This window comes from Plectropomus leopardus, chromosome 8 (assembly GCF_008729295.1).
Source record: "Plectropomus leopardus isolate mb chromosome 8, YSFRI_Pleo_2.0, whole genome shotgun sequence".
In the NCBI taxonomy this organism is placed as follows: domain Eukaryota; kingdom Metazoa; phylum Chordata; class Actinopteri; order Perciformes; family Serranidae; genus Plectropomus; species Plectropomus leopardus.
In genome coordinates, this window is record NC_056470.1 from 33,144,046 (window position 1) to 33,158,350 (window position 14,305).

Genomic DNA, 14,305 nt, shown 5'->3' on the forward strand with positions numbered 1-14,305 from the left:
TAGATCAGCAACAAGATTTTGTTATTGTAAATATGTGATTTTTAGCGTAATTTTAGAAGATAAACTACTATTAAAACCTTCTTCTGTTGTGAAATGTCAAGAAATGAATCTTTTATAAAGTGATGTATATTAGTGAAATTTGTCAGGACATGATCCGAGTCCTTAAACATTGTGTACCCGCTGATACCGAGGCAGAACTGGCATGTTTGAGGGGCCATCTACACAGCAACTGTTCTGACTTACAGCATTTAAAACGAACGTATTTATTTTGGGACGTAAAGGGCGTATTAAGTATACATGAGCTGTAATGCATCCTCAAACTTGGTGGTACAGCTGCTGAATATACTAGTCTAACTCCACTTCTTTTATTAAAACTCATTTGAGTGATTTTGGTGTTAAAAGCTACGTACATCTAATGTGTTCAAGACCTCGTGATCTTGTGTCACTTCCTCTCTCCTCTCTCCGGCTCGTCTCTGCCCACAGTTTAAAAGTGTTTTATTTCGGTGTGTTTGCTGTCAGGTGGAGAAGGTGGATGCCCGCGGCGTGCAGCTGGCTTCTCTCTTCATGGCTGGTGTGGACACGGCGCTGTTCATCAACGATGTGTGCGGTCAGCCGTTGCCATGGGAACACTGCTGCCCCTGGGGTTTTTTTGACGGCAAACTGTTTCAGAGCAAACTGGCCCGGGCCGCCCGGGACAGGGCCGCCCTGCTGGACATGTGTGAGGGGCAGGTACGTAATCCTCTGGCAGGAAGGTGAAAGAAACGGAGGATATAATGAATGTGTGTCTTTTTCATTAACCATTAATTAAATTCAGTTTTAAAAGCATTTTAAGCTCTCGGTATAGTACCTGTGGAGCCAGAAGTAACACCTACGAACATGTGCATAGACCCTCGATCTGTGCAGCGCTTCCACAGCAGACGGTACTGTTGCATGTGGGCGGGTTGTTGTCACTCGCTGCTCCGTCCAGCAGCACTTGGTGTATTTCCTTTTTCACCGTTGATACAGAGTGAAGTCTGCGGCCCGTTTATCATCCACAGAACGGGGGCTGCAGGCCAGAGGGGGAGCTCAATGTGATATTTATAAATCGCGGGTTTGTGCATTGACTTTTTATCAAGAAACCACGGAGGTTTTATTCTGCCCGAGCACACTGAACAACGCTCAGAGATGTTTGTTTTTTCTGCGAATGAGGATTAGAATATGCTGTTCACATAATCCAGTTGCAATTTATTTGCATTTTTAATCGCTTGAAGATCCACTCATTTCTAAAAGTTGTCCCAGAGAGACTATCTGACACATAATATCAGCTGTAGCCTTCTAAATGTAATCCATCTTATTTTCAGGAGCTCCTGGGTTCAAATGCTGAAGCTCCTGATTCAAAACTTTAAATATTTTAAGCTTATATTACTGGTATATGAATTAATGATTACCGTGAAGACTTAAGCGTTTATTAAAAAACAACCCACGGCTGTTTCATTTCTGTCGAGCATCAGAAGTGTCACATGCCCAACCTTAAAAGCACCTTTAGGAGGACAAAACTCTGAAGAGTTCAGTAAAGAAAAGATCCGTGTTTGATTTTCCCAGATATGGATCCTTAAGCTCATCTTGGGTCATCTCTACCGCTCAGTGTCTCCGCTCAGACGCTCTCAGGCCGTTGGTCGTATTCACATCAGTAACTCTGTAGCTGCATCAGTCACCGCCGTCTCTCTGCTCTGCAGGAGGAGCTGGTGTCCAAAGTGGAGAAGATGCGTCAGGCAATCCTCGAGGGCATCAACCTGTCCCGCCCTCCTCCTCCTCCCCCTCCTCTTCCACCTCCTGCCTTCCTCCCCCCTGCCATGGTGCCCCCTTTCTACCCCATGCCTCCTCTTTACCCACCTCGCCCCATGGGCGGCATGCCTCCCCACCATCACCCACATCATCCACACCACCCCGCCCAGCACAGACCCAGAGCCTTCCCAGGTACAGAGATGCTTTCTTATTTTCTTCCAATCATTCTTTGACATTTAGATCGATGCAGACATCATCTTCGCTTTGTCCTTATTCTGTACTACACACTCAGCTACAGTTACAGCGCGGTTACGGCTTTTATTTGGACTGCTGTCCTTGTCCCAGTATACAAGCACTGCGGAAGAATCGGCTTAGTGATGGAATTATGTCCGACTCCACCAAGGCAGGTGGAGATTTGCCCTCTTTCATTTCATTGCTAGTTGCAATGATCTTATATTATTTATACAGTCTATGAAATAGACCGCATTACAATCGAAATGTTTTTTACAATACCTTCGAGGTAAAAAATGGGCGTGTCACGTACATATAATAAAACTGAGCAAACTCTGCCTTCATTGATTCGTTGTAAGCCACCTAAAAAAAAATCAATATCAGTTTAAGCGTAACTTATGCTATATTCAGGATATTTTCACCACTAAGACGCCGTAAGACTACCCGTACCGACTGGAATTTGAAACCGTTATATCAAAAATGCCAGAATCCACCGAGAAAAACAGTCATTTTACTTCACTGAACAGCAGAGCTGATATATTCGTTTTTTAATATTATCTAGAATACAAATATTGCATTTGAGCTATAGTGCTGAATAAAATATGAATGAATTTAATGAAAGCCTCCATTTAAAGAGACAGTAGACCTCATTTCACTCCAGATATACGGTGCCTGGTTTCTGTCATTTAGTTGCATTAGTTTCCTGTAAATATAAAACAGTAAATATTCTAAATTCTTGTGAACTAACTACAACAAACCTGTAAAGGAACATTATAGAGGACGTACTGCACACAGCCGTGTGGAACTGGGACACAGCTGTGGTCCGGTATCTGAGACTCTACAGTGAGAAGAGTCTGAGTCGTCACTTCTTTTCTTCTGTCTTCAGGCCTTCAGTCCATCCCACCTCAGGGAGGGAAACTGGAGATCGCTGGTATGGTCGTCGGCCAGTGGGCTGGGAACAAACCAGTCCGTGGGAGAGGGGGGTTCAACATGCAGGTGGTGTCAGTGGGAGCAGGGAGAGGGTGAGTAAGATGATGACGTTTAATCAATAAGGCTGATGACTGAGAATGAAGTTAATGTTGATCTTTGACATCCTCAAAGTATTCTTTGTGTAGTTATAGTATCATTACTCCACCAGCCTTCCAACGTGATAAAAACATTATATTTCTACTCATTATGAACCTGGTTGAGAAGTCCATAACCAAAACATGGAATAATATTTCGTCATTAGCTGCTTTTACACAGATCGCGTTATCGGGCCGCAACAAAGTCCCCCCTTTATACCGCCCCTGCACTTTCACACAGAACCAACCGATGGTGGCACCATGCTGCTCCGGTGTGTGATTGTACACTGCATCACGGCTTCAAAGGAGGCATGACATGCATGATGTTTAACACAGGAGCGTCCATCTCTAGCATGACATTAATCAGTGTTTCCTGGCATGAATACTGTCCACCTGAAACCTCTAAGCCCGGTTTGAAAACAGGGATATCTCTTTGTTCCACACTTTCAGAATAACTGTCTTTCTAATGACCAATTCATACTGGATCGACAAAATTTTGTCATTGACTTAGAGTTTCGAACGGCTGTTTCAGGATCAGGAGGAAGATCAAGTCTGTTTCTCAGTCAGATTTTCCGCCTTCACACCAACGATAGCCAGCATTATGTTTTCGGGTTGTGTCCGTCCGTGCCATTCTCGTGAACGTGATATCTTGGTGGAATTTCTTCAGGTTTAGCACAAACGTCCACGTGAACTCATTATAATTTGGGGGTGAAAGGTCACTGTGACTCTGCGTCCACTTATTCTGGTGAATGCAATATTACATGAAAGCTTTGAGGGAGTTTCGCCAAATTTGGCTAGAAGACAGTCATCCCTACACCTTTCAATTTTAGCAAAGTTTGCTCAAGTAAAAGATTTGCTTCTGATGTTGTGTGAAATGTGTCTGAAACTCTGACGGGATCGAACCCTAAAGCAGAAAACTGATCATTGTTGTGTTTCACGTCTTGTCTGATCACAGGAGGGGTAAAGAGATTCCAGCTAAAGTACGGGGGGTGAAAAAGACACCCACCAACAGATCACAGGTACGATTAACACAAAGACCTTTAAAGGGATAGTTCAGTTTATTTTTGAGTGGTGCTGCATTGAGTACTCAACTATAGACATTATATAACCTACAGTAGCTGTCAGTCGACACTTCCCGAGTTTGGAGGAGCCGTCTAAAGTCTGAAAGCAAAGCCATCGAAGGCTGCAGACAGGGTCGGCAGCAAAGTGTATTTTGGCCACCTAAAAATAATAACAAGTGTGTGCTAATTTGAGAGTATTTTAATCGCTTTATTTTAAAGTCAGACAGTGATTTCTAACTGATAAATGATGCTGTTATATCGCTCTCTTCAAAGCCAGACTCCTCTGAGAAAAGCAGTGATTTAACGTCTCTGAACACAGGAGCTGCCGGTCTGCCGTCGCCTCAGTCGCTTATTTTATTTGTGTTATTGTGAGACTTTGGCATTTAAAAGGATTAGTTTGGATTCATCAAAGTCACACAATAACACAACAAAATAACTGATTGAAGCAGCAAACAAGCAGCAGCTCCTGTGTTCAGCGAGCTAAAATTACTATTTTTCTCAAGAGTCTGGTGGTATTAATGAGAGCATAGATGGAGAACTGAAACAGTTAACGTCTTTGAAATGGGCTGTTTGACAGAAAGGTAAAGCGTGAAAATACTCTCAAAATAGCGCTTAAACTGATGTAAAACATTTAAGGCTGGACTTCTTTAGGTGACCTGAAATTTGTTAAATTGCTGACCCCGCCCACAGCAGCACACTGCTTAGCTTACTTGCGCCTGCGTCTCCAAAATGGGCGCATGCCAACTGACATCTACTGTGTGTAATACACTGACAGGCAGGGGTTGGAAATTAGCACCAGCCAAATGCTGGTAAAATATGAGAGTGGCTGCTACATTTGCTTCACTCGAGAGGCTGCTAGATTTTGGAGCCAGCCACCAAAAATTAACTTCCAACTTTGCAAAACTTCCAAAAATCCGAACTATCCCTTTAATCTACTTTTTCTCCATGAACAGTGATCACAGCTATATTTCCCTCTTTGTGATGTTCCTGCATTTTAAATTCTCTGTTTTCTGTCATCCAGACGTCGCCACCGCCCCCATCCAGCAGTCCCCCAAAGCCCTCAGAGGAGGCGGCCTCCACGCCAGAGGTTGCAACTCAGCAGCTGAACGGCAGCTCAGCAGCCTCCGCCATCGGCCAGCCCTTGGAGCTGGCCCCCCTGGCCCAGCCAATCCCGTGTGCCTTAGCCAGCAGAGACAACCAATCAGAGGGGGTGGAAGTGGAGGCCCCCTGTTGCCTTGACGACTGCCCGTCAGACGGAGCGCTACAGAAAGAGGAGTGAAGGCGTCCTTCCCGGGACGCACTGCTCTGAGAGAGTTCTCTGTGTTTGACTGCCTTTCCCTGTTTTTGTAGCCCCGCCTGCTATCTGTGCACGCTATCACATGGAGCAGGAGGCGAGGCGAGGCTACTCCTCCTCCTCCTCTGAGCAGGAGGAGAGGCTCCTCCTCCTCCTCCTCGTCTGAGCAGGAGGCGAGGCTCCTCCTCCTCCTCCCAGCTGCTCCATGTGATAGGCTGAAGCAGTTAGCCGTTACTTCCTTTTTAGTTTTCTCATGTGGTTTCACATTGTTTTATGAAGAGAGGTTTTCTCCATGAGTCTGTAAGCGCCCCACCCCTCAAAAATCCTAAACGCCTCCCCCCCTGCACTCAGAGTAAAATAAGCTTGAAGCCCCACCCCCCACCCCCATATTACAACCCACCACTTAAACGCCCCCTCCTCCTAATTATGGGTATCTGTACAGTTAAAATGTCTTATTTTGTGTTTTTAATGGTCCCATTGTTTTAATCTCTGCACACAGATGTTAAGCATGCGGTTACGGTGACAGATTGGATGTGGTTTCCACGGTTACAGCATCTAGGCCTGGTCGCCATGGTCGGTAGTTGTGTGCGGATGCGGTTTGTTGCCATAGCCATCTCGTGTGAGGTTTGTCTTAAATGAATTCGGAGCGATGTCCAGAGAGTTTGACTCTGGGTGTGTGAGTAAGATTTTAACAAAGTGATTCTTCTGTGCAGTGACCCCCCACCCCCCGTCACCCGCACTCCAGCAGCACCTGCTAAACACACGATCTTAGTGTGCGTACTAGCAACGAACCCCTTGTATTGATTGATTGGTTATGTATCACAGGAGCACTTCTGCACCACCATGGTATTAGCGTGCTATCTTACTTTGACCCATGTAGCAAAGCCTAGCGCTTAGCTGTGCTGAGAGACCCCATGAATTTATGCACCTTAAGCCCTAAAGTATGCAAAATATTACCCCGCTCCTCCAAAAAAAAAGTGCATTATTATCTTCCCATCCCCTTTGTCCCTTTCTCCCAAAGCTTTGATTGTATTATCCCAACAGAAGCACTTAATGTTGTATTTAAATATATTGAATTTGAACAAGCCCCTATCCAGGTGAATTGACGGTCAGAGAGGGGTGTCCCCCGCGCCTAAGTAAATCATTATGACATGTAGAGCTACATTTAAAGGTAGAGATCTATTTGCGAGACGTCAGAATGTGAACAGAGTGGTTTCAGACAAAGAAGCACTTTGTTTTAAAAAATGTTAAACCACACTGGACAGTCTTCTACCAGGTGATAAAGAAATGAAAAACTCTGAGGCACCTTCTGGAGTTTAAGGCCAAAAAAGAAAAAAAGAAAAGAATGATGCTGCCCAGCGAAAGATGGAAACGAACGGAGAGGAATTTTGGGGTAACTGCTGCCAGGCAGAGTGCCCCTGCAGACTGGCCTCACACGTTCAATCATGAACTTTGCAATGAAGCTGAAAGGACTCCTGGGAATCTTTTCACGTTTCTAAAAAGTTATTTCCAAAGTGTATTTTTAAAAAGAAAAAAAACGGCTCGCCGACCGCGGCAGCCGGTGATATAAAAGGGGACGAAGGCGACCAAGCCTCAAAGATCCCCCCCACCCTCTGGTGGTGACCATATCCCAGCACCATGAGCCCAGAGGAGCTCTGGTGTGTCACTTTAGACCAGCAGGAAGCACTTCCCGGCCCTGAAGCACCTCGGCCGAACACGGCGGAGGCTTCACGGGTCGGATCACATGACAGGAGAGAGGGAGGCCTCACGGCGGACCCGAGTGTGCCGCTCACAATCTGAGACTTTCTAAGATAATGTTTTATTAGAGCACTTATGTTTGTAGAGAATGAGATGTGTCCCCCCATAGTAGGTTTCATCTACGGAAATACAACAATAGCTGGTAGCACAACTGCAGACGTCAAAGCAGTAGAGCGACAGATACTGCCTGAGAGACGCTGGCCACGAACATTGTTATCTCTATAAACTTACTACGAGAGGATGAGCTCGCTATGTTAAAGAAAAAAAGAAAGAAAAAGGCAAGTCAACAAAGAAGCACCTTATTTTCTTACTATGTTGATGACTTGTGCTCGATCGTGTGCCACAAAATTGACATGGAACAAAGCTCTTATGAAATGCCGTTTTGAAGGAAAAAACCCTGACTATATATGTAAGTGTTAATGTAGTCGCGTCAGACATCCCCTCAGTTATGAACTCAACCATGACAGTTGACCCAGCCGTGAGTGTAGGCCTACGCTCGTCATCACAGGGGGCTGGGCCGCGCCGCCGTCTCTTACACCAACACCAAATCAGAGGTCGTTATTGGTCGGGAACAAGCACGCTTGTGCTGTCGGTGTTTTTAGGTTAAGAGTAGGTAACAAGCGTCGGGCTTAACACAGGACTGTAATACACAGACACCAAGACTAGGCTAGAGAATATAGCTCCACTGGCCGAAATACTAAGTCTAGAATTACTAGGAGTCATATACGTAACTGCTTTCAACTTTTGACATTAGTACAAATATGTGTATCGCAACAGTACATTGTTAGAAGATGGCTTTTCTGCGGCGAGCCAGAGCGTGATCCGGTATACGATGCCCTCTCTCGATTCGCTCGCCAGTTACACACACACACACACACACACACACACACACACACACACACACACACATATACACATGCATCATATACATATACAAACACACACAACACACACACACACACGATAACAAACAGGTATTCAGTTGCATTTGTTACCAGCAGCATTCTCTCTGCTTTTGTGCTGAAGTGATTTTGTGCAGTTTCAGTTCCCAGTGGAGTGGTCGTCAGTTCATCAGAGATCATTTTGGTAACACATTCTACTGACTCTGGATTTTGAAAAAAAAAATAATATAAATATATATATAAAATCCCACATTTTCAAGTTTGCATGGACGGATTAAAAATACATGTTAGAGGTGTCACAGAAATCTATACACACGAACACACACACACACACACACAACAGATACATAGATGTTAAACCCTGAGTTACACAGTAGCTAGTATGGATAAAAAAAGTCAACACAATACATGATGTAGTGTCCCTCTCTCGTCCTTGTCTGTTTTAGTTCGATAGATATTTGATCAGTGATTTTTATGCTTGTTATCCTAAACCCGCCCCCCCACCCTGCTATGACACTTTCTCTCCCTCCCCCGAATCTTCTCTATCTTAGAGTACAACGCATCCACACACACACACACACACACACACACACACACACACACTCACACTCACACTGATTCCCATTAGTCACACACAAATACACACTTCACACACAGTTTAACCCTCCCATCACTTCCTGTGTTTCAGTTCTCTCTTTCACTCCTCTCACCTCCCTCTCTGCCTCTCCTTTTAGCTCTTTAGGACCGTTTCTATTGGCCGTTATTTTATCTCTTTTTTTTTTTTTTTTTTTTTCTCTTCGGGCTGCCCCGCCCCTTAATCAACCCAACTAACAGTAAAGGTTATATTAACGTTGATAATCAGTTTCTGTATGTATCTAGCCAGAGTCTGGAAAAAAAAATCAGAAAAAAAATACGGTTTTATTCAATTGTGCAAATGTGTTTTTTCTTACTATTTTTAATGTTATTACATCTTCTAATCTAATCCTTCTACCATTGCTTCAGTTAGTACTGAAATACGCTTAGCCAACCTAGAGATTTGAACTGTAATGATTGCGATTTTCCTTACCTGTATTTTATATGGCATCTTTAGACCACCGTTTATTATGTACGTAAGTAAATATTGCCCGTTTTTCGAAAAATTGTCGTCTGCACTATTCTCATAATATCCCTGATAACGATTTCGTGGTCGACTCATGATCAATCTAAGCTGAACTCTGCGCCCTTGCACAAAGCAGCGAAACATCTCTTGTAAACACCTGAGAACCCAAAGTACACCTAGTATCCCCGTCTACCCCCATAAAGCCCCCTATAGTCCCCGCCCCGCCCCGCCCCGCCCCGCCCGCCATCGACGGTTTGCCCCCCGAGTAACAAGTTTTCTGATGATTATATATATAAATGACATTACAGCACGTGTGATTTACCTGACAGGTCTGTGAGGTAACAATGTTTTGTTTATTTTTTATTTTTTTTAACACTGTGGTTTTCGTGGAGACGCAGACAGACGGGGAAAGACGGTTTGTGTGGACAGTGAGTGTAATCATTGACTGAATTCAGGCTGCGTGAGCCACCGCACACGCTCAGATCGACACTAATACACACTTTCAGTCACGCTGGGGTTTTGGCGCCCTCTTTTGCATTTTTTTTTCTTACATGTAACTGTTGTGCTCTCTCGAACTTGCCTTTAACTTCCCGGACTCAGACTGAAAGAGCAACTTGTTGCTGTTGCTGAGTCTTTTCGTATATGTGGGCACGGAGGCTGCTAAAAGAGGCTGAATTCTCCTCAAAGCACAAATCTGAGATTAATTGCGTCCTGATAGACGTCATATTCAAATAATTCAGCTATGTGGTGAACAAACTTGTTTCAAAAATTAATTAATCTGCAGCTGCAGCCGTTTTTAAGGAAACATGCTCTAGCTCAGTGGTTGTCAACCCTAAATTGATGCTCCATAGCCCTTTTTTCACTTCCTGTTCAAAGCGGGAATATCGTGCCATTATGCCGCCTTGCCGTTCTGTATTTAAGGTACAAAATAGAATTTTAAGCAGCCACGGGAGGTGGTAGCTGCCGCAACGGTGTCTGTATAAAAAAACACAGCTGGCAGGATGGGTGTGATGAATGACAGCGAGATATGTACGCGACTCACCACGACAGATTTAAAAAAACAGCTGATAGCAGTTAGCGGCTAAGTCAAAGAAGAAGAACTGTGGACGAAATGTCTGCAAAATTGGGAAAACAAAGTCTAGGAGCTCCTTACCCTCCGAGCAGAGGATGAAATCAACCGCCGCATAACAGACAATAAATGATTGCTGTTGACATTTTTGTCGTTGTTAATGTCTGTAAAGGCTGCCAACGCCTACGTGATACGTCACACTAGAGGCCAACACTGTTGTGTTAAACGTCACGCCTCCTTTGATTCCACAGTGCCGCATGCTGTCTAAAATCAGACACCGGAACGGTATAATGGTGCCATTTGGTTTTGTATGAAAATGAAAAGTCAGCATGGTTGAGAACCACTGTTCCAGCTCCAGCTTTTCCACTGGCAGCTTTTCTTTCAGAGCTGCAACGATGAGTTCAATAATCCATTATTCAATTCACGAAAAAATAAAACTGCAACAAATTTGACAGCCAATCAATAATTTGAGTCAGTTTTCAGGCGAAAATGCCAAACATTTGCATTCAGCGTCTGAAATGTGAGAATTTTGGTTATCTTTGGACTGTTGGTTCAATAAAACAAACATTTTTCTCTGTTTTCTTAAAATGTTTTAGATAATAAAGTGAATAATGCTGCGCTCAGATGAAATCGGGCAGAAAAGTCAAACGGAATAGCAGGACAGTAAAACGAAATATGTGCCAATGTGTCATGATTGTTACACCATATTATTTACAAAGATTGGAATAAAATTTACTAAATGCTTTATTTATTTATTTTGATGTAATTTTTCTCATAATACCCAGCAATTTCGTGTTTTCAGCTTTTGAATTTGCAAAGAAATAAATTTTAATTTCAAAGAGGTGATCCCAACAAATCTAGGCACATGGTTTAGAGTAAAATGCTTCGAATTCAGTGATGATTACATTTTAATATTATATTACTTATGTCTCTCATTTGCTTCCATACATCTAATTTTACCGTCCTGCTCTTGAATTAATATTTGGTTTTCTCTTTAATTTCATCTGAACTCAACATGATTGTTAACCTCATTTCTTAATGATGTGACGATGAAATGTATATTTTAGGTCTCAAAACAAGACATTTGAAGGCGTCGCTAATTTTGTGGCATTTAAGACTCTGAACTGTGACTCGATTAATCGATATAACAACCGCTGCAGCCGTAAAAAGACCCTGTGGTCTTGTCAACAAAATTACAACCCATGGCTTTTAGCTTTATAAAAAAAATTTAGGATTGATTTCCAGTTTCTAAATCTCAGCTGAAGTGTTTGCGAGGAAAATTCACCCTCTCTGTGACAGACGGTGAAAAGATGAGAGTTGTCCAGCGCATAAAAGCGTCCTGCCTCACTGCCTACGCAAATGGGAGCGCCTCCGAAGAGCTTGACGATGTTAAAGAGAACCAAAAGTCCCAGAATAGAGATGTACTATGTTGTATTGTAGAAGTCAAACAGTATTATTGTCTGTCGTACAGAATGTGGAAAGGAGTCATCGGTTGTGTTGTACCTGCTCTGATCTATTCGCAGGTTTCTCGCAGCATCTTGTCCAGTTTGAGTAAAGGTCCCTTTTCTGTCTGTCTCTCTCTACACTGCCACCCCCCCCCCACCCCCCGACAGCCCCCCCAAGCTCCAGTTTGACCCGCCCCCTCCAACGCTGAGTCCCAGTGAGAGGCTCAAGTTGATCATTTTGGGCTATTTCTTGTCATTCGTGTACCGATGCATGTACTTCAGTACCCAGGGCCACTCGAAACTACCTGTGCAGCGAAAAAGGGTTAAAACTTACCCATACTATTATTGTTATAGAAATATTATCATCATCATTATTGCTGTTATAATTATGGTTGGTATAATTTGTCATCATTGTTAGCATTATGGAAGCACCGGACTGTTTGTGGAAAGACGGGAAAAAAAGAAAGCTTTTTTTTTTTTTTTTTTTTTAAATTTGTCTGGCTGTTGGTGGTCTGATCTCACAGAGGGAGGGGAGGAAAGGTTCAGAAAGAGACAAAGATGGCAGTCATGTTTGTACTGGTTGGGAAATGACTTACAGTGCTGAAATAAAATTTATTCTTTTAGTAAAAAAAGTACGTCTTGTGTCCTGTGTCTTGATTTTTATGTTTTTAGGGTTGTTCGTCTGTAAATACGTACATATCTCTGAACGAGACATCTCAAGAACGCCTTGAGGGAATTTTTTAAGATTTGGCACAAACATCCAATTGGATTCAGAAATGAACTGATTAGATTTTGGTGGTCAAAGGTTACTGTGATCTTTTTATTAGTTTTTGAAGCTCTTTAAAGTCTCGGTCCTAGTTATTCATCAGATTTGCTTTTATCTTTTTAAAGTCCCAAAAGTCAAAACCAAAGGTCACGGTGAGGTAACTTTTCATTACTACACTCCATCTGCCTTTGTAGTTTGGCTTTTAATTGAATTTTACTTATTTATTTTTATTTATTAACTATTATTAATTGTAGTCTTTACTAGATTCATTATTATTTTTTTAACATATTTCTTTATTATTATTTATGTTATATATTTATTTTTATGTTTTTATTTACCATTTTAACAACTATTAAGAGTATTTTAACTATTAATCGATTTATTTTATGATTAACATCACGTTCTTATTTTTGTTTTTTAAACAAAAGAACATGATACTGTTTCAGTTTACATGTAGAACAATAACATTTAGAGAAAATATTTCCAACATTTTTGGGGGGTGGTCACGTTTCCAAAATAATGTAATTTAAAAAAAAATATGATCACAAACAAATCTGCAAATGTCTTTTTAACCATACAAATATATGTATTATAATAATAATAATAATAATAATAATAATAATAATAATAAAATAATAATAATAATAATAATAATAATAATATAATAATAATGATAAAGATAATAATATTTTATATTATTATTATTATTATTAATGATGATAATAATAAAAGATAATAAATACAAATACTAATGATATTAACATCAATATTATAAATAATAATAAATGTGTAAATATATGTTTTTAACAATGTAAATCGCGACACCTCTCTGACACGAGCGTGACGTCACGAGGCCTCGTTCGGGGGGTGGTCACGTTTCCAAAATAATGCAATTTAAAAAAAAAAAGATCACAAACAAATCCTCAAATGTCTTTTTAATCATACAATTATATTATTATTATTATTATTATTATTATTATTATTATTATTAACAACAACAATAATATATACTACGAATAATAAAGATAATAATATTTTATATATTATTATCATTATTATTATCATATATTTATTATTATTAATATTAATAAATACAAATGCTAGTGATATTAAGATTAATATAATTAATAATAATAAATGTATAAATATATGTTTTTAACAATGTAACGCGCGACACCTCTCTGACACGAGCGTGACGTCACGAGGCCTCGTCCGGGGGGCGGTCACGTGATTTTTGGCGTGGTGAAGCGAGGCTCCGAAACATCTCACCGCTGCCGCCGCTGCCGCCGCTGCCGTACCTGTGCGGAGAAAAGGTCGATACCGCTCACGAGTTAACGTCCGTCTCGAGCTCCACACCACCGACCGTCACTGACGCAGACGGAGCACCGACAGCCGCGGGGCCCGGCGGGAGGTGCGCGGCCGGCGGGGACGTGACAGCGGGCGGACCGAGAGGTCGAGAACCGCCAATTCCAGCTAGCTGTCAGCTAGCCCGATAACACTGTGTGGCTAACTAGCTGGATATCTGACTTCAGGTCTGCCGCTGCAGTCAGAGCCAAACCGGCCACATTTAAACTCGTTTTTACACATTTAACAGACATTATCGTCTAAACGAGAGTTTTTTTTATCAGCAGATGATGTTTATTAGCTGGAGAAGCTGAGATGGAGCCCGTGTTAGCCTGTTAGCCTGGTTCAGGACACCAGCTACGGCAGAAAAGCGTTAGCGGGGATTTGGCTGTCTGATGTGCGCTGCTGGAGAGGCCAGCTCGGCGTGTCCTCCTTTTTATAGTCTGTTTTTTTTTGTCCCGGTCCCCAGGTTCTCCCTGTCCCCCCTGGAGACCCTCCTCAAGGACAG

General features: G+C 42.2%; 1 protein-coding gene across 1 annotated transcript in view; it reads left to right on the top strand.

Annotated features, from left to right (window-relative positions):
* The window catches only part of fam120c (family with sequence similarity 120C), a 28,882-nt gene extending 20,220 nt beyond the window's left edge, over positions 1 to 8,662 (top strand). Inside the window, exons 13-17 of the mRNA XM_042492322.1 lie at positions 520 to 729; positions 1,716 to 1,956; positions 2,882 to 3,017; positions 4,015 to 4,078; positions 5,142 to 8,662. Coding sequence (XP_042348256.1) covers positions 520 to 729; positions 1,716 to 1,956; positions 2,882 to 3,017; positions 4,015 to 4,078; positions 5,142 to 5,399 — 909 coding nt within the window. The 3' untranslated portion in view covers positions 5,400 to 8,662. The remainder of the gene's footprint in view (positions 1 to 519; positions 730 to 1,715; positions 1,957 to 2,881; positions 3,018 to 4,014; positions 4,079 to 5,141) is intronic.
* Positions 8,663 to 14,305: the final 5,643 nt, after the last annotated feature.